The sequence below is a fragment of the Esox lucius genome, chromosome 8, assembly GCF_011004845.1.
Source record: "Esox lucius isolate fEsoLuc1 chromosome 8, fEsoLuc1.pri, whole genome shotgun sequence".
NCBI lineage: Eukaryota > Metazoa > Chordata > Actinopteri > Esociformes > Esocidae > Esox > Esox lucius.
In genome coordinates this window covers 27,209,874-27,230,679 of record NC_047576.1, presented here as the reverse complement: position 1 = coordinate 27,230,679, position 20,806 = coordinate 27,209,874, and the positions used below count along the sequence as shown (strand labels likewise).

The 20,806-nt window shown below is 41.3% G+C and overlaps 1 protein-coding gene and 1 long non-coding RNA gene across 4 annotated transcripts; one reads left to right on the top strand and one right to left on the bottom strand.

Moving 5' to 3' along the window:
• The first annotated feature begins 466 nt into the window (after window positions 1–466).
• Window positions 467–20,389, top strand: LOC109616027. Of its 3 annotated transcripts, XM_020048931.2 has the most exons (3): window positions 467–807; window positions 961–1,414; window positions 19,903–20,389. In XM_020048931.2, the coding sequence occupies exons 2-3, from the start codon at window positions 1,015–1,017 to the stop codon at window positions 20,133–20,135; spliced, it is 633 nt and encodes a 210-aa protein (XP_019904490.1). In that variant the 5' UTR covers window positions 467–807; window positions 961–1,014; the 3' UTR covers window positions 20,136–20,389. The 3 variants fall into 3 exon arrangements, 1 of the variants encoding a protein (XP_019904490.1); XR_002197061.2 differs by lacking the exon at window positions 961–1,414; XR_002197060.2 differs by lacking the exons at window positions 467–807; window positions 961–1,414 and adding an exon at window positions 18,838–19,776.
• On the bottom strand, window positions 12,884–15,405 carry LOC109614778. The gene is made up of 2 exons (XR_002195701.3): window positions 15,134–15,405; window positions 12,884–13,142 (listed from the first exon to the last, which is right to left on the bottom strand). It is a non-coding gene; the product is annotated as an uncharacterized LOC109614778 (long non-coding RNA).
• Window positions 20,390–20,806: the final 417 nt, after the last annotated feature.

The following is a 20,806-nucleotide window of genomic DNA, read 5'->3' as shown; positions in this document are numbered from 1 at the left end:
TTTTAAAGTGTAGGCACTCCATAAAACCGTTCAAATCTTTAAGCATCCCTAGGTTATGTGAGCTGTGTAAGAATATGAAAACACCTAGTGGAGAGAAGGAAAATAGTCTTAAACAATTGGAGAGGGAAAATCAGGGGAGTTTCACCCTCTTTGAAACAATCTCTTCAGCACTGAACAGCTGCCTAGCATGGTCCAAAGGACTTAACGGTAAACTAGGATATAGTGTCATTGCTGGCATAGTGCAGCGTTTCCAGTGCAACATCACGACAAGACTTAAAGGCTACTTTGTATTGTACCGACCGGTGATTAACCATTTTGGTAGAAGAACAGGGGGAGTGAGGCTATCTGATACGTGACGCCGTGACTTTCTCCAGTCCTTTATACACAATTCATTTCACACGTATTTTTTTTCCTGTGAGGAAGGTAGTTGAGACATTCTGAAAACGCTATCTCTGTATGGCACTCATCCACCTGATCATGAAAACGCATCTTGTTAATTCGTCATTCAAGCAGTTATAAATTATTTGCAAACCGAGCGAAGATGCCTGAAAGGAATGTGTATTTTTTGTATTGAGCGTTTTCACTACTCCAAGTACAGTCAAATGAATATGAGCTGCGTTTTCAATTGGATCTGAAAACCAACAATCAATTTCATAGACTTACGGGTTTAACAGAATTGTTTGGTTTGGTCTGTATCATTCTCTTGAATTCCAGTCGACTCGTCCTCTAACTGTGACTCTCGTGATTCGTGACTAAGAATGGAATCCTGTGTCCATGTGTCCCTCATTACTGATACGTCTGAAGAAGGTAACGTTACATTTTTTGTTTTTTCATTATTAGCTTAAAACAACCACACCGGTATTTATTAAAAACAACAAGTTTGGGCAGCAATTTATTTCGTTCATGACACTTTTACGCATTGGTCTTGGATGTCATTATGCGATACACCTTTTGATGTAGGGGACACACTGGTTGTTGCTGTCGGAGCCCCTGCAGTGATATTCACCAAACATCATGTTTCTCTGCAACACAAGTGCAATCAAAGACTGGAGCTATTTCCTCTCACAGATTTTGCCTCTGATCAACAAAACATCCGGCTTGGTCAATCAGGGCATTATCGACAAAGCTGAAGCGGCGACCACCACCATGGTGACGGTTCTGGAGCCGGACCTGAGCGCGATGAGCGCCAGTCACGCTCCACTGAATTCGAATCACACCTCCGGCATGGAACATGTTTTTCAGTACTCTTATTCGGAGAGTGACCTTCTGTATACAGACAATCGTCCGCCAGCACGAGACTCTCTCCCGCTACCCAAGGCGGTGCTGTACCTGGTTTGCGCGGCACTAGTTGTGGTAGCGTTGGCGTACGCTATAGTAGGACACCTGGTCAAGGATCTGATCACTGAGTGTGTGGGTATGTGTCAACAGTTAATGCTCTGAGAAAAACTTGTGTATTTGTCAGCATAAGAGGCATTTGGGGATTTAATTTGGTTGCAATGTTTTGATTGCAGTTTTAGTGCTTTGACCAAATGCGTTTAAACTAATACACGGGAGTAAAATGTGATGTTTCTTATTGTGCAGAATTACACTTAGCTCTTGAAGGTAATTTTGTTATGTTGGTCAATGAGAACTTAAACGTTCCCTTTTAAACAGACATGTCCACATAAAAACAGACGTGTCCACACATGGCTTATAACAATTAAATCAGATTCCAGTGATCTCTGGGAATATGGATTTAATGTGGGTCTTTGTCATGGATATGTGCAGCCATCACTGGCTCAGACCTTACCTCAGATAATGGGGATTTCGACCTTGGTGAAATAATGTGTTCCCTCATAGATAAAGTATTTGATTCTGAAAAGCAATTTTGAGTAGTTAGACATCATGTTCATCCCTTATGGAAGAAATATGGACCACCATACAGACATAAACATAATAATATATACTCTAGAGGTAACATACATTATGTCCGCAGTTTTTGTATATATACAGTTAGGTCCGGAAGTAATTGGACACTGACACAAGTTTTGTTATTTCTAGCTGTTTTCCTAAATGTATTCAAGTTACAGTTAAATAATGAATATGGGCTTAAAGTGCAGTTTCTCAGCTTTAATTTATTTAAGGGTATTTACATCCCAATTGGAGTAAGGGTTTAGGAGTTACAGCTCTTTAATATGTAGCCCCCTCTTCTTCAAGGGCCCAAAAGTAATTGGACAATTGACTCAAAAGCAGTTTCATGGAAAGGTGTGGGCTATTCCTTCATTATTTCTTCAATTAAGCAAGTGAAAGGTCTGAAGCAGTGGGGATGAGAATCAGTACCTCCAAATCCGAGGCCTTGGTCCTCAATTGGAAAAGGGTGGCTTGCCCACTTCAGGTTGGTGGAGAGTGCCTGCCTCAAGTGGAGGAGTTTAAGTATCTAGGGGTCTTCTAGGATGGAACTGGAGATTGACAGACGGATCGGTGCAGCTTCTGCAGTAATGCGGTCGATGTATCGGTCTGTTGTGGTGAAGAAAGAGCTGAGCCACAAGGCGAAGCTCTCGATTTACCTGTCAATCTACGTTCCTACTCTCATCTATGGTCATGAGCTTTGGGTCATGACCGAAAGGATAAGATCCCGGATACAGGCGGCCGAAATGAGCTTTCTCCGCAGGGTCGCTGGGCGATCCCTTAGGGTGAGAAGCTTGGTCACCCGGGAGGAGCTCAGAGTAGAGCCGCTGCTCCTCCACATCGAGAGGGGTCAGCTGAGGTGGCTTGGGCATCTTTTCCGGATGCCTCCTGAACGCCTTGCCGGGAAGACCTAGGACACGCTGGAGGGACTGTCTCCCGGCTGGCCTGGGAACGCCTCGGTGTCCCCCCGGAAGAGCTGGAGGAAGTGTCTAGGGAGAGGGAAGTCTGGGCATCTCTGCTTAGACTGCTGCCCCCGCGACCCGGCCCCGGATAAGCGGAAGATGATGATGATGAAGGTCTGAAGTTGATTCCATGTGTGGCATTCACATTTGGGAGCTGAAACCACAACATGCAGTCAAAGGAGATCTCAATGCAAGTGAAACAGGTCATCTTTCGGCTGCATCTATCAGAGAGACATCAGGAACATTAGGGTGGCCAAATCAGTTTATTACATTCTGAGAAAAAATAGAACGCACTGGTGAACGCTGCAACACAAAAAGGCCTGGACGTCCACGGAAGACACCAGTGGTGGATGATCGTAAGATCCTTTCCTTGGTAAAAAGAAACCCCTTCACAACATCCAGCCAAGTGAAGGACGTTATCTAGGAGGTAGGCATGTCATTATTAAAGTCTACCACAAAGAAAATACTTCACGAGAGCAAATACAGAGGATTCACCACAAGATGCAAACCATTCGTAAGCCTCAAGAATAGAAAGGCCAGATAATAATTTGTCAAAAAACAACTTAAAAATACAGCCAATTTTTTGGACAGATGAAACTATGATCAACCTGTACCAGAATGATGGGAAGAAAAAAGTATGGCGAAAGTTTGTAACAGCTCATGATCCGAATCATACCACATCATCTGTAAAGCACGGTGGAGGCAGTGTGATGGCATGGGCATGCATGGCTTCCAATGGCATTGGCTCATTAGGGTTTATTGATGATGTGACAGAAGACAGAAGCAGCTGGATGAATTCTGAAGTATATAAGGATATATAGTCTGCTCAGATTCAGCCAAAATCTACAAAGTTGATTGGAGGGCGCTTCACTTTACAGATGGACAATGACCCAAAACATACTGTGAAAGCAACCCAGGAGTTTTTTAAAGCAATGAAGTGGAAAATTCTGCAATGGCTTAGTCAGTCATCTGATCTCAACCTGATCAAGCATGCATTTCACTTTCTGAAGACAGAACTTAGGGCAGAAAGACCCACGAACAAACAACAACTGAAGACAGCTGCAGAAAAAGGCCTGGCAAAGCATCACAAAGGAGGAAAGCCAGCGTTTGATGATGTTCATACGTTCCAGACTTCAGTTATTGCCTGCAAAGGATTCTTGACAAAGTATTTTATTTATGATTGTGTTAATTTGTCCAATAATGTTTGAAATAAGGGGACAGTGTATGAAATTGGGTGCAATTCCTAAACGTTTCATACAATATTTTTATTCAACCCCTTGAATTAAAGCTGAAAGTGTGCACTTCAATTGTATCTCGGTTGTTTCTTTTTAAATCCATTGTGGTGGCGTACAGAGCCAAAATTATGAAAATGTTGTCAAGTGTCCAAATATTTCCGGACCTAACTGTATCTACTCAAATACTGCGGACATAATGTATGTTACCTCTAGAGTTGTGCAAAGTTTTTGAAGAAATGAGTAGTGCTGGAACCAGTGACAGTACCTCTGGGCTGGGGAAACATATGCAAGCAAGAAACTATTAGGATATGTTTTATCACAGATTAGAATGGTGTTTTTCTTTGGAAATGTGGTTCTTATGAAGGTTAAACAGTGATATAATATTTTTATTTGTAAAAAAATAATATTTGCAAACCTGTAATTACTTTTGTAGTTGTATTAAAATGTGCATACTTGATATTTGGAATCATGCAACTCATTAATAACACTTGCCAAAATAAAATACGGACGCTCAGAGTTTTGTCACAAAAATTTCGCTTGAACTGTGACAAAAGGATTTTTATTTGTAAATCACGGTCACAGCGTTTGAAAGCGTTTCTCAGGCTTGATCGGCTTCTCATACCCACTCGTACCTCAGTTGTTGATATACCAAACCTTTTATCCACATGACAATGCATTTGAAAAGTCCGAAAAACAGTTTTGAATGAAACCATATAAAGGTTATAGGAATAATAACCTGCTAAATTACTACAGTAGAAAAATGGTAATTAGGTAGTAATTGACATGGCTATACCATTTTGCATATGATTTTACATACTGAAACTGTACCCTGTTCTCTGGAGAGGAAATTCCTATTAAGTAAGATTATTTTTTTCAATTTGAACCTTTTGCCAAAAAGTGATGACAGCTCTAGCAGATTACACAAATGTGTTGAACAAATGCAAATGATAAACAAAAAATACACGTTATGATGTGAAACTTATTAAACTGGTACATATACGCCCAAACTAGTCTAATATCAGTGAATTTCGATTATTCTCGTTGTAAATGCATGTCCATTTCAAAGGCAAAACGGTAAGTAGCCATGTAAAGTCCTTGCTAGTTGCTAGTTATATGTTTGAGTAATTTAGATATTAGACTCCAGTAAACCTTTGTGCATTGATCTAGCTAGTTGGAAAAATAATCTAAAATGTTTGTTATCCTATCAAAACCTGAGGTACGACAAATCAACCATGTTTTACTTCCTCGGCATCACTTTGAAACGCTGGCGCTGTGTTCCAGAATCTACTCAGATTGGTTAAAATGTGAAAACGTGTTGGGTTCACGATGCATTTAGTTCATTGGTCAGAAAAAGCTATGGCCTCCTAATCAGAGTCCTCATGGGTATCTCCGCTTGCAAACGCTGTGAAACGTACTACAGCAGACTGATTTACAAATAAAAATAATCTTGTCACCGTTCTAGCGAAATTTGAGTTACATATTTTACGTTGACAAGACAGTGACAGTGGTATCGTTTTTCTAACTACAAAATAAATTCAAAATTTGCAAAGTGTGCAAATATTATCACAAATAAAAAACGTATGACGCTGTTTTACCTTCATAGCTTCTGAATAGGTTAACTTAGCAAGGGGTGTGCAGACCTCCACTATCCATTCTGTCTCCCCAAAACACGTCATCATCTATTGAATAATTTATTCATTCTAAGGTATTTTCTCGTTTTGTTGAAACAATAGGTAGATGACAACAAGGTGAAGTGAGAGGTTTGTGTTTAAGAAAGGTAGGCTACATCACTACTGCTAGTCCAGCCAGGCAGCTGTCACATTAAGTAGATATTAGGAGAGATAGTAGGAGTATAACATAGATGCCTGTTGTGGAGTCTGCATGACACCTGTGTCCATATGAAGTCAAAAGCTCTTTACCTTCCCTCTCACACGTCCACCACTGGACACACTCTAAAAATGACAACGTGAAACAGTGAGTGTCTTTAGGGAACCACTTACCATGCCCCGGAGATTTACCCTGTGGCTCACCTGATGGAAGATTTACCCTGTGGCTTCCCACTCTCTTCATTTCCCCCTGTCCCCTCTCTCTCCATTTCCCCCTGTCCCCTCTCTCTCCATTTCCCCCTGTCCCCTCTCTCTCCATTTCCCCTGTCCCCTCTCTCTCCATCTCCCCTGTCCCCGCTCTCTCCATCTCCCCTGTCCCCGCTCTCTCCATCTCCCCTGTCCCCACTCTCTCCATCTCCCCTGTCCCCACTCTCTCCATCTTCCCATCCCCTCTTTCTCCATCTCCCCTGTCCCCGCTCTCTCCATCTCCCCTGTCCCTGCTCTCTCCATCTTCCCATCCCCTCTCTCTACATTTCCCCCTGTCCTCTTCAACTTCCCCTGCCTCCTCTCAAGGTGTGAAGATTGTACGGTGACATAGCTGTCATGCTAGCGGTTTCTATCATCCCCAGAGCAGAAACTCTGTTCTTTGGTTTCTGGGAAGTGAGATTATTCAGAGAAAAAAATACAAAGTAGGTCAAATGAAATGTAAACATTATTTTGTAATTGTTCAACTTAAATATTTAATAGGTTAAAGAGGTTGATTGCATCTGTGCACATTCTTTTCTGGATATCCTTTTTTTATTTGTAATTATTTAGACACTGACATAAGTTTAGTTGTTTCTGCTTTATACTTGATCACTTTGGATTTTAAATGAATATGGTGTTAAAATACTGTCTGCCATATTTAATTTGATGGTATTTGTTATCCATAGATTAACCATTTAGAAATAACATCACATTTTGTGATGGCAAACTCTACAGTGAATGAGCAAAGAATGCTCACAGGAAATGAGGGGAAAAAAACAACAAAGAACTGTCTGGTAGATCACAAACACTCTACAGGAGGTAACATTCACGGAAGACTTCACCATCCGAACTACAGAGGCTGAACTGCAAGGTGCAAAAACAATTTAACAAAGTTAGCCTTATAAAAGAATAGCCTAAATATACCAAATAAATAAATATGCCTGCAGATTTCTGGAGAAAAAAGGAAATGGAGACCATGCATAGCAGCTTATTTGTGAAATAAGGTAGATTGGGTGTTATGCTCACTTGTCTTCGTTGATGATTTAAATACTGACGACTGCAGTGGGATGAATTCTGAAGTGTAAAGAAACACCTTGTCTGCTTAGATAAATGACTCAAAACTCATTGGACAGCACTTCAAATATGCAGGATGTGACGTGTAACACTGCTAAAATAACCAAGTAGTTTATCAGTGTCAAAAGGTTCTTGACTAGTCAATTAAGCACATGTTTCACTAACTGTAGGCCAGAATGAAGGCAACATATCCTGAAACAAACAAGTAACTGAACACTGCTGCAGTACAGTCCTAGAAGAGTATCACCTGGGAAGACACCCATTGTGGGTTGAGGACATCAGGGACTAACTGACTGCAATGGACTTGAAACCATGTAGTAAATATGATGACTTCATTTATGATTATGTTGTTTGTACAATTTATTTGGTCCCCCAAATTGGGGGAGGTTGGGACTACCTATTAATAGGAATTTAATTCCTAAACGGTTCATGGTTTATGGATGTAAATTCCCTTATATTGAAATTGAGAGTCTGGACTTTATCCCTTTAGTCAATGTTTCATTAAAAACCCAATGGAGTACAGAGCCAAAACAATAAAACCTCTGCCACTGTCAAGATATATACAGTGGGGAGAACAAGTATTTGATACACTGCAGATTTTCCAGGTTTTCCTACTTACAAAGCATGTAGAGGTCTGTCATTTTTGTCATTGGTACACTTCAACTGTGTGAGATGGAATCTAAAAATAAAATCCATAAAGTCACATTTTATGATTTTTTAATAATTTATTTGCATTTTATTGCATGAAATATGTATTTGATCACCTACCAACCAGTAAGAATTCCGGCTCTCACAGACATGTTAGTTTTTCTTTAAGAAGCCCTCCTGTTCTCCACTCATTACCTGTATTAACTGCACCTGTTTAAACTCGTTACCTTTATAAAAGACACCTGTCCACACACTCAATCAAACAGACTCCAACCTCTCCACAATGGCCAAGACTAAAGAGCTGTGTAAGGACATCAGGGATAAAATTGTGGACCTGCACAAGGCTGGGATGGGCTACAGGACAAAAGGCAAGCAGCTTGGTGAGAAGGCAACAACTGTTGGCGCAATTATTATAAAATGGAAGAAGTTCAAGATGACGGTCTATCTCCCTCGGTCTGTGGCTCCATGCAAATCTCACCTCATGGGGCAGGACCTGTTCAATGACCTGAAGAGAGCTGGGACGACAGTCTCAAAGAAAACCATTAATAACACACTATGCCGTCATGGATTAAAATCCTGCAGCGCACGCAATGTCCCCCTTCTCAAGCCAGCGCATGTCCAGGCCCGTCTGAAGTTTGCCTATGAACATCTGGATGATCCAGAGGAGGAATGGGAGAAGGTCATATGGTATGATGAGACAAAAATAGAGCTTTTTGGTCTAAACTCCACTCGCCATGTTTGGAGGAAGAAGAAGGATGAGTACAACCCCAAGAACACCATCCCAACTGTGAAGTGTGGAGATGGAAACATCATTCTTTGGGGATGCTTTTCTGCAAAGGGGACAGGACGTCTGCACCGTATTGAGGGGAGGATGGATGGGGCCATGTATTGCGAGATCTTGACCAACAACCTCCTTCCCTCAGTAAGAGCATTGAAGGTGGGTCATGGCTGGGTCTTCCAGCATGACAACTGCCTGAAACACACAGCCAGGGCAACTAAGGAGCGGCTCCATAAGTAGCATCGCAAGGTCCTGGAGTGGCCTAGCCAGTCTCCAGACCTGAACCCAATAGAAAATATTTGGAGGGAGCTGAAAGTCTGTATTGCCCAGCTACAGTTCCGAAACCTGAAGGATCTGGAGAAGGTCTGTATGGAGGAGTGGGCCAAAATCCCTGCTGCAGTGTGTGCAAATCTGGTCAAGAACTACAGAGGAAACATATAATCTCTGTAATTGCAAACAACAGTTTCTGTCCCAAATATTAAGTTCTGCTTTTCTGATGTATCAAATACTTATGTCATGCAATAAAATGCTAATTAATTACTTAAAAATCATACAATGTGATTTTCTGGATTTTTTTCACAGTTGAAGAGTACCTATGATAAAAAATTACAGACTTCTACATGCTTTGCAAGTGGGAAAACCTGCAAAATCGGCAGTATATCAAATACTTGTTCTCCCAACTGTATATAATGTACAAATACAGTATACACTCACCTAAAAGATTATTAGGAACACCAGTTCAATTTCTCATTAGTGCAATTATCTAATCAACCAATCACATGGCAGTTGCTTCAATGCATTTAGGGATGTGGTCCTGGTCAAGACAATCTCCTGAACTCCAAACTGAATGTCAGAATGGGAAAGAAAGGTGATTTAATCAATTTTGAGCGTGGCATGGTTGTTGGTGCCAGACGGGCCGGTCTGAGTATTTCACAATCTGCTCAGTTACTGGGATTTTCAAGCACAACCATTTCTAGGGTTTACAAAGAATGGTGTGAAAAGGGAAAAACATCCAGTATGCGGCAGTCCTGTGGGCGAAAATGCCTTGTTGATGCTAGAGGTCAGAGGAGAATGGGCCGACTGATTCAAGCTGATCGAAGAGCAACTTTGACTGAAATAACCACTCGTTACAACCGAGGTATGCAGCAAAGCATTTGTGAAGCCACAACACACACAACCTTGAGGCGGATTGGCTACAACAGCAGAAGACCCCACCGGATACCACTCATCTCCACTACTAATAGGAAAAAGAGGCTACAATTTGCACAAGCTCACCAAAATTGGACAGTTGAAGACTGGAAGAATGTTTGCCTGGTCTGATGAGTCTCGATTTCTGTTGAGACATTCAGATGGTAGAGTCAGAATTTGGCGTAAACAGAATGAGAACATGGATCCATCATGCCTTGTTACCACTGTGCAGGCTAGTGGTGGTGGTGTAATGGTGTGGGGGATGTGCCAATTAGTGCCAATTGGGCATCGTTTAAATGCCACGGCCTACCTGAGCATTGTTTCTGACCCTGTCCATCCCTTTATGACCACCATGTACCCATCCTCTGATGGCTACTTCCAGCAGGATAATGCACCATGTCACAAAGCTCGAATCATTTCAAATTGGTTTCTTGAACATGAGTTCACTGTACTGAAATGGCCCCCACAGTCACCAGATCTCAACCCAATTGAGCATCTTTGGGATGTGGTGGAACGGGAGCTTCGTGCCCTGGATGTGCATCCCACAAATCTCCATCAACTGCAAGATTCTATCCTAACAATATGGGCCAACATTTCTAAAGAATGCTTCCAGCACCTTGTTGAATCAATGCCACGTAGAATTAAGGCAGTTCTGAAGGCGAAAGGGGGTCATACACAGTATTAGTATGGTGTTCCTAATAATCCTTTAGGTGAGTGTATATTCATATTGTGACTAAACCCAAGTATTTGCTAAATATGCAGTTGATGTTGTTTGAGTACATTTTCCATCATTTGAAATATGAAATATATGGCTTTGTCTAGGTTAGGTTAGGATAAAAAGTGTGACAATTGGGGTTAGCATCAGGAATTGTGTTAGATTTTTGTGTTTGGTTTATACATAATTACTAGGTTATTAGTGTGTGTGTGTGTGTGTGTGTGTATGTGTGTTGGTGTGTACATAGATGCATGCCCTATTGTGTGACCACGTTGAGAAACACAATATAACCATACAGTCATCTCTGCTCTCTCCATGGCTGTCAGCCTTAATTTCAGCTCCCTAAATGACACCCCAATGATGGATGTCTCCCAGTCCCCAGTGGCTGGGGTGGGGCAGGCGGGGAAGGCGTCAGTCCAGAAAGAAATCTTTGTTCTGTGTCCCAAATGACACCTAATTTCCTAAAACAAAATGCACTGGTATTAGAACTTAGGAAAAGGGGGCCATTTGGGTCTTAACCAGTTTAATGGTAAATGGGATGGAATTACGAATGCTGAACCCATCACCACTCTGTCAGATTAAGTTTGCAGACGTGTTCTGATGAATGTCATAAATATAAGACTTTTTTAAATTCACATTCAGCTGCAGGCATGTCATATTTTCCTGTCTTCCTCCTCATCTAGGCAATTGCAGAACATAATTCATGAATGGTTTGGTGTGTGTGTGTATGTGTGTGTTCTAGAAGTGAGGATGTTTTTGTCCGCCACTCACTTCTAGAAAGGCTATTTTTGTTTTAGGGTTTAGATCTAGGGTTTGAATTGGGATATGGTGTTAGGGTTTATGATTCATTTTTTTTGTTAAGGTTATGGGATTTCAGGGTTGGGATGGGATTTCAGGGTTTGTGTTAAATTTGGGTTCAGGGCTTTGGGAAAATTTTATTTTTAATGACATTCTATTGTTACATCTTAAAATTACCTCAGCAAGGCTGAGGTAGCAAACATTAACATGCTCTAAACAGTATGTCTCTGTTCTAGGTAAAATGTTTCTTATACAGATGAGCCCGGCATTACCAAATTAAAATACCCAATACTGTATGCTCTATATATTTATACACAAATGAACTGACAATACACAATACGTAGTATACTATATACTGAATAAACAAAGGGAAATTGAAGAAACAAACACATTTTTTGATTAAAAGATTCTCTAACTTCCATTTGAAATGCCCTAGGGACACTGATACATCTGTTTTTAAAATAGATGGAAGATGAAAAGTGAAAAGTTTCAAGGGATCTCCAGTTAGCAATTTCCGAGCTTCATTAGCTTTAACTTCAGTATATCATCAGTAGTTTATGCATGATAACTTTATAAATATTAAACAGGGTGTTGGGTTCAATTCACCAAACTTCTATATAGTCTATTTTGTCTAATGAGAAAGAACCACACCAAGAGTCAGAAAGACGTTTTAGAAGTCACTTCTGCAGAAGGGAGAGAGCCGTTGATCTCCACTGAGCCAGGAACGAGCCTGCATGTAGGATTCAACTCAGCCACTCACACTTCTCCATGGGTGGACTCGTTTTTATTTAGAAGCACAGCGTTCAGTAGTCATAACACACATGTATCTCTAGTTGTTATTGCATACTGGAACATCTTGTTATTACTCAAAGGTTGTACTGTCTCTGAGCGTTATAGGTAGGAAGCATGTGGACAGTAATGAAAACCACATAACTGTTTCAATTGGAACATGTTATTCTAGGCTTATACTGAATGTAATTTGGATAGACTGGTGAAAGCTTTCACAATGATTGAGACAGATCCTATATGAAACATTAACTTCTTACATTTCCCTCCTGTTGTTCCCATTGAAATCAGATGATGCACCTCTCCGGGTTAAGGTTTTCAGTGCAACCTTCATAAAAGGAAAACAGGATAGAAATGCACCAGACAGCACTCTGGGGGAGGCGAAAACCCGAAAGCATATGGGCAAAAATTCCTCCTCCGGCCCTCGGAAGGAGCGACCACCCTAATTTTGGTCAGGCACCATCTGGTTATTTACATTTTTACACAGTCTGAACAACGTCCTACGGTCTGTCATACATTTCTGGTCCATTGAGTTGTTGGTAATGTATCTCTGCATACTGGATCATAGACCCAGTCATAGTGCGCTTAACCATAACTTGAATGATGGGAATACAGCAGCAGAAAACAAACATACAAACAACCAGCATAATCCCTAACGGGGCCAAACATTTTAACAATACCATAGCCCATGACCCTGACGTGAACCAGTCCAACCAACCCTCAGGAGGGTGGTTTTTCCCTGTGGCTGGTGAGTGAGTGTCTGTTGGTTTCTTCGGCGGACAAGGGTTTTGATACCGTCCGTCTTCCCACTTACTCAAGGGCAGCGTCTGGTGTCAACTTCTTGCACTGAGACTGATGTATCCAGGTGCTTCGTTCTGCGATTTTTACCGCAGTTGGGGTGGTAATGAGTACTCGGAACGGTCCTTCCCACTTGGGTGTCGCCCAGGACTTTCTTTTGATGACCTTTATCAGGATTTCGTCACCCGGTTTCAGGAGAGCCTGTGGAAGAGGAGACAAGGAGACTGGCAAGTTACTGGCATTTTGCACACTCTTTTCTCTAAACATTTTGCACATCCATTCTGTCAATGGGTCCAATTCCCCCTCATTCTCCTGCCATGGTTCCCCCTCCCACAACGGTAATCTGAAAGGTCTCCCATATACTATCTCGAAAGGTGTCAGGCCCATTGTGTTTGGTACTATTCTCATGTACATTTTGACTAACGGCAGACATTCCGGCCATGTTTTATTTGTTTGTTCCATGGTTTTCCTAAGCCTTAGCTTGATAGTCCCGTTCGTACGCTCGACTAACCCTGCACTTTGGGGGTGGTATGAACAGTGATTTTTTAATGTAATTCCTAAATGTTGACTCATGTTCTGTATGATTTCGTTTACAAAATGAGTCCCATTATCAGTCCAGATTACTCTCGGGATACCATGATTTGGAACAATTTCTTTGCAGTTGGCTTTGGCTACTGTCAATGCGTCTGCTTTTTTAGCTGGTACTATCTCTACCCATTTGGAGAACGTATCTATTAACACTAGACAGTATGTGTATGATTTCAAAAGGGTAAGTACCGCTAGGACATCTGCCCCGTTTTGGCCTTATGTTACCTTGAGGGTTGTGCTTACAGCAAATCAAACACTGTCTACAATTTTTTTTTAAATAAGAGTTTAGTCCTGGAGATGCGTGGAACGCATCCCTTATTATTAGTTCCATCCCTCCTGTTGAGACATGGCAGGGACCGTGGCTCAATCTTGCAGCCAGAGCGAATCAAACACTTTATATGAAAAAAAAAAAAGGAACCAAAAGGTTATTAATAATGTAGAAATTGCTGATAATTTCCATATTTCTAAGAAGCATATCATTAAAGAGTATGTTCTTACAGTGTAGGTTTAGACTCCCTTGTATTCAATCCACTTTCTGTGTCTGCAACACCTTTCAAAGTGACATATACCGACTTAATTTATACCTTCATTAGGTGACATTCTCCACTTCCACACATACCCTCCCACAGAGTAAACCATGCACACACACAAACACACACAAATGGAACCAATCACTGAGCTCTCCCTCTCACTCACTCACACACACATACTCCAAAATCTAAAATAATAAATGTATTTTTATTTTGAAATGCAATTTAATGTCTTAATTTCCAATATATTTTTGCGCCCTGATAATCCTCTTTGTCAAAAATATTTTCTGTATGTAGTCCCCCAAATAGGGAATCTCGTTCTATTCTTTCTTTGTCTATATTTTTTTTCTGTCCTCTTCAATGCACATGTTCCAGGTGGTTAACTTCAAAATAATGGCCCATGCTCATCGCATTACTGTCAATAGGAACATTGTGTTCCACAGCACAATGCAATTGTTATTATCCTGCTTATTTTTTGTACGGCAGGATCTCTGGTGGGGTTTTCTTGATTTGTTTAAAGGACATAGTACAGATTGAGGACTCCAGCTTCTGTGCGCGGTCAACTATTGACGTGCATGTGTGCCTGTATGCCTATGTGAATGGTGAAACATGCTTGGCAAATCTGGAAAAGGCACTTTTCTACCTTTAATCAAATCTAACTCCATAGCTTGAGTTCTGGACGCATTTAATTCTGATTAGATTCCACCGATTTCTTCAGAGGCCATTATGTATACTTTTTTTTACCAATGTATTTAATACCTCAACCAATATTCCCTGTATTGTTCCCTCTTCTTTGCTTGTTCTATCCACACAGCTATCGCCGTTGATTGGGCTTGGATTTATTTATTTTTTTTCCTTTTCATCCCTTGCTTAAAACTTCCTTACTTTGCAAACTTCGCCTAATGAACTGCAGTTCTTCTAATTTAAAGTTGCCTGAAAAATCAAAATGTTTTTTCCATCCTCCTATGTACGTTATGGCACCCGGGTGATTATTGCGCATGTATTTTTCATCTGTGGTTAACGTTTTCTCATTACATTGCCCCATTTTGTAATACTATAATTGCATTTACTTACCTGGGACGTCCCCTCTAATTTTAACTTTAATTCAATAAAAGGTTCTTATCTTGTTTATAGTGAATCCTATCGAATCCACCATTTACTGTCTCTCCACGAAAATCCCAGATCTCAGCGTTTAGGTTGGTTGGAAATCCCCGATTCCCCACCAGGTCCCAGACCTAGACAACGTATCCCTGACACGTTTTTAATCTAACCCACGACTGTCGTTTAGGTTGGCTGGAAATCCCTGATTTCTCCACCAGGTCCCAGACCTAGACAACGTATCCCTGACACATTTTTAATCTAACCCACGACCGTAGAGAGCGTTTAGGTTGGCTAGAAATCCCTGATTTCCCCACCAGGTCCCAGACCTAGACAACGTATCCCAGACACGCTTTTTATCTAACCCACGAATACAGTTTCTTAGTGGTTTCCACACGACTCACTACAATTTTCTAAAAGATAACGAAAACTTTTACCGTTTTTCCGGCTCCCGGTGAGGTCCTGGTTCGACGGGATCCTTCACTGTCCCTCGGGACGGCCGCGGACCAACACCTAGGTGGTCCCCCTCCGTGAAGGTCGGCGGGGCTGCCGGCAGGTTTAATGACCTGTTGTTCCTCCGTCGCCCCGACGGGCAGGTATCGGATCCCGGGTTTCGGCACCAATTAATGTTGGGTTCAATTCACCAAACTTCTATATAGTCTATTTTGTCTAATGAGAAAGAACCACACCAAGAGTCAGAAAGACGTTTTAGAAGTCACTTCTGCAGAAGGGAGAGAGCCGTTGATCTCCACTGAGCCAGGAACGAGCCTGCATGTAGGATTCAACTCAGCCACTCACACTTCTCCATGGGTGGACTCGTTTTTATTTAGAAGCACAGCGTTCAGTAGTCATAACACACATGTATCTCTAGTTGTTATTGCATACTGGAACATCTTGTTATTACTCAAAGGTTGTACTGTCTCTGAGCGTTATAGGTAGGAAGCATGTGGACAGTAATGAAAACCACATAACTGTTTCAATTGGAACATGTTATTCTAGGCTTATACTGAATGTAATTTGGATAGACTGGTGAAAGCTTTCACAATGATTGAGACAGATCCTATATGAAACATTAACTTCTTACACAGGGCCAGCATGCTTTCTCCTGCAGAGATAAGTAATTAACCCGTAATGCGTGATGATAGATACAATGTAATGTTTATTACAGTAGAAAATAGATTTCTTTCCCCAGAACTCTGCCAGTCTTTTAGGTCCTTCATAGCTAACTAATCTGGCCATCTTGCTTTTGGGGCAATGAAGTAATGGTAATTCTGTTGTTTTCTTTTATTATTGGGAGCATTATTCAATCATCCACTGTAAATGTCTTCCTATGCCTATCAAGTCGTTTGTGATTGCTGAGCTCAGTGATTTCATTCTGTTTAATAGTGTTTGGTAAGCCCAAGGTTTTGGCCGTTTATGAAAGACATTCAAACAATTTTGGTCTCATAATGCCTTCCTTGACTTCCATTGACACCTTTTTAGTCCTCATGTTGACAGCAATATTGACACGTCAGATACCAATAGCAGACTCCAGATGCAAAGCCAAGCATCAAGACTAGACATTTAATGCTTGCACAAATAAAACTATCAAAAACGAATACCGTAATTTTTATGGACAGAATTTCTAGGCGCAGCCAGGGGCCGGAGGGTGTCAGGTTTGGGGACCACACAATTTCATCTCTGCTCTTTGCAGATGATGTTGTCGTGTTGGCCCCTTCTAACCAGGACCTTCAGCATGCACTGGGACGGTTTGCAGCCGAGTGTGAAGCGGTGGGGATGAGAATCAGCACCTCCAAATCCGAGGCCATGGTCCTCAGTCGGAAAAGGGTGGCTTGCCCACTTCAGGTTGGTGGAGAGTGCCTGCCTCAAGTGGAGGAGTTTAAGTATCTAGGCGTCTTGTTCACGAGTGAGGGAAGGATGGAACGGGAGATTGACAGACGGATCGGTGCAGCTTCTGCAGTAATGCAGTCGATGTATCGGTCTGTCGTGGTGAAGAAAGAGCTGAGCCGCAAGGCGAAGCTCTCGATTTACCAGTCAATCTACGTTCCTACTCTCACCTATGGTCATGAGCTTTGGGTCATGACCGAAAGGACAAGATCCCGGATACAGGCGGCCGAAATGAGCTTTCTCCGCAGGGTGGCTGGGCGATCCCTTAGAGATAGGGTGAGAAGCTCGGTCACCCGGGAGGAGCTCAGAGTAGAGCCGCTGCTCCTCCACATCGAGAGGGGTCAGCTGAGGTGGCTTGGGCATCTGTTTCGGATGCCTCCGGAACGCCTTCCTGGGAAGGTGTTCCGGTCCCGTCCCACCGGGAAGAGACCCCGGGGAAGACCTAGGACACGCTGGAGGGACTATGTCTCCCGGCTGGCCTGGGAACGCCTCGGTGTCCCCCCGGAAGAGCTAGAGGAAGTGTCTGGGGAGAGGGAAGTCTGGGCATCCCTGCTTAGACTGCTGCCCCCGCGACCCGGCCCCGGATAAAGCGGAAGAAGATGGATGGATGGAAAAACGAATACCCAGGGGCGGTGCCAGGACTTATTGACTGCGATCGCTTAACAAAACCTTTTAACACTACTTTGACTGCAACAATACTGTACATTTAGCCTGAAAAACATAATCAATAATTTAACATCTTAGGAATTATTCTATTTTAAACCCAAACTTGAGTTAGTTTAGTATAGAGTTTAGTAGCTATCCTATAGGATAGAGTTTATTAGGGCTATTTAGTAGGCAATTATTAAACATTCCAAAATCATGTTTCCAATCGGAATAAGGGAGTTTTACGCCAATGCTAGAAACGTCTCATCAAATACCTTGTAATTATGGCAATTTTCTGTACAATTATGTCCATTTCAATCAGTTAAGGTGTCTATAGCCCAGGGGTGCATCAGAGCATTTGATAGTTCCGCGGAAACGTATAGGTTCAGATAATTTACTGAAAGTTATTTGCTTTATTTAATATGTTTTAACCCATTTTAGAATTGTTTTGCAACTCAACGTTATAATTTTGCTGCCTTATTTGTTCATTTACAAACATGTTTTTCACCCGTTTTTCTACGTTAGGAATACCTACAGTACATAATTGGTTTAGAATGAGGCATTTCAAATAACTGATAATGTGCGGCATAGCGAAAGGTGAAATGTTAGGATGCGCAGGAAAATTCTATTATTGTTTTGCGGTTGCATTATGTGTAGAACAATCGTTAACAACATGGATTTAGTGGTAGCTCCAAAGCCAAATACTGTACCGCACTGGGCGCATTTAAATTGTAAGCCGAATTAAGCAATTATTTGGAGGAGCTGAATTGTCGGATATCCTGTAGAAAGGTGACGATCAAAAGCGTGAACTCAAATCTGAAGAACATTCTCCGGATCACCTGGTGTATTTTTAAGATGTTATTAGCCTTACATTATAATAGTGGTTTAAATTACAAATATAGACAATTGAATTGTTAATCTCAATTATTTGTATGACAATAAATCGTCAACTAAAATGTCATAATCGTGACAGCGCTAGAGTTTAGTTTGGACCCAAAACAAGATTTATATTTGCTGTCCCAATTATTATAGAGGGCAATAAGGGCAATGTATTATTTAACATATTTTAAGTAACAGTTTAAGCAATAAAGACATTTATAAATGTCAGCTACAAATAAGCTGGTCAGCCATGGGAACAATTGCAAACATAACATGCAAATAGATTAACCTAAAAAAATCCACACTTTGATGTGAGCATGCTGTCTCCCATATCAGCAAAGGACCTGCTAAGATGGGGGTCTTGAATACAGCTCAGCCACTACCCCCACTGATGCACCTGTCTTTAATCAGACCAGGAGTAAGTAAAGTTGGAGGAAAAGTGTTATGTGTGATCAAACTGCCTGTGTTACAGAACTGTTTCTGGGACTCAGGGACTACAAAATACCTAATATAATTAGAAGAGTGCTGAGACCGCCGACGCTTTGACCATCCACACCATTATCTCCAGAATCGCCACTATGGGAAGCCCAGGACCAAGCAGTCTCAATTTCCTCAGCAGTTCTGCATTTGTTTTCAAGGTTCCATTTCTGCTTAGTTAATGAACGCCCTTTATGGCCCAAACCTGTTTCCCTTCCTGTGTTCTCTCCCCATGAAAGGATTGATCCTTCTAGGAAACCTGTTGTGATGCTGAGGAAATTATTCAAAATAATTAGTGAGTGTACACTCTGTCCATTATATAATTGTTAAAGCTGCTACACATTAAGACAATGGAGAAATTGTATAATTCATGAAAGTTGATATTATAATAAGTGATGCACTATGTTGAAGGCCTTACACAGACCTTTAAAAGGAATGCATGTCCTTCTTTTACAGTACAGTTAATAACTTCCAAATCATAGCAGAGGTTGTGTTATGACCAGGTCTAAAACCCAATTCATTTATATTTAGAATATAATGAGTTAATAAGGATTTGAGTTGAGGATTCCCATTGTTTAGGTAGACAGAAGTGTAGAAATGGGGTTCTAATGATTTATCACTTTTGTGGCGCGGGTGCACATCGGCCACGTTCCAGACCCTGGGGAAGGTGCCGGAAGAAATCATAGGTTTAATCCTGCAATGGGACGTACTGTACAGAAAGTTACGACAAGGTAGCTGTTGAAATGAAAACAAAAAGCAACAGGGTCCAACTGCAATTTCCATTTTTATTAAAAAGATTAAGCGCATCGCTTATCTCATTGCATACATACACTATGAAATGTTCTCTTTCTCTCTAGACTGCAGGTTTTTTGGTGGCTGCAGAGCAACCGACAGGAATAAGAGTGACATCAACTGCATCACCAAGAGAGTGGATGACATACATGAGATGAGTGAAAGGCTACGGTTTATGGAAATGAGCATTACCCATAATCACAGTAACCACTTGGGGGCAACGGCCAAACCAGAAGAACTCATACTGACAATAGAAGAGACGTTACAGGTACCTTGTGATATGTACAATGGGACTTAAACCTTGAAGAAAATGGTTGTCTGATGTTGGATTCTTCCCCAAGAGAAACAAAGGAGCCAGTTTGCTTATGTTTCCTTGCACAAATGGGGCAACCTAGTCTATCACAAACCGATATCCACTGTCTATCACATTCAGTAAAGCAATGGAGTCGACTGATGTTTGGCAGAGGAGAGGTTGTTATAATTAAAACAGAGTGATTAAATATTTTGCAGCATTGGATGCATATGCTTGACATCAATCATAACTGTGAGCTGAAAAACTCATTTTCTTAAAGGAATAATTAACAGTTAAAATGGCAAAAATGTGCATTGATGATTTTACAGAATGTCCCCAGATTTTGTGGCTTGTTGGTATGCTCTACACTGTACAAAGGGTACACTGTACACAAGTTTTTAAACGTGATCGAAATGTATGACTGTGACACACGTGCACACACTACTCAATAACTATCATTAACCTAACCTTTATGTCTGAACTTAACCTAATGCTAAACTTAACCGTTGCGTAAACCAAAATCTAAACCAAACTATTAAACTAAACCCCAGTTATCCTCTTTATTCTCCTCTTTTGTTCAAGATCTCATCTTAGCCATCTCAAAACAATTATACATTTATACATTGTAGTGTTTCTTTGGTCAATTGACACTGTAACTTTTGATTTGTGAAACCTGT

Coding starts and splice junctions, on each gene's coding strand:
- LOC109616027 (XM_020048931.2), top strand. CDS start 1,015: ATGTTTCTCTGCAACACAAGTGCAATCAAAGACTGGAGCTATTTCCTC. Junction 1,415..19,902: donor TCTGATCACTGAGTGTGTGG/GTATGTGTCAAC, acceptor CTTTCTCTCTAG/ACTGCAGGTTTTTTGGTGGC.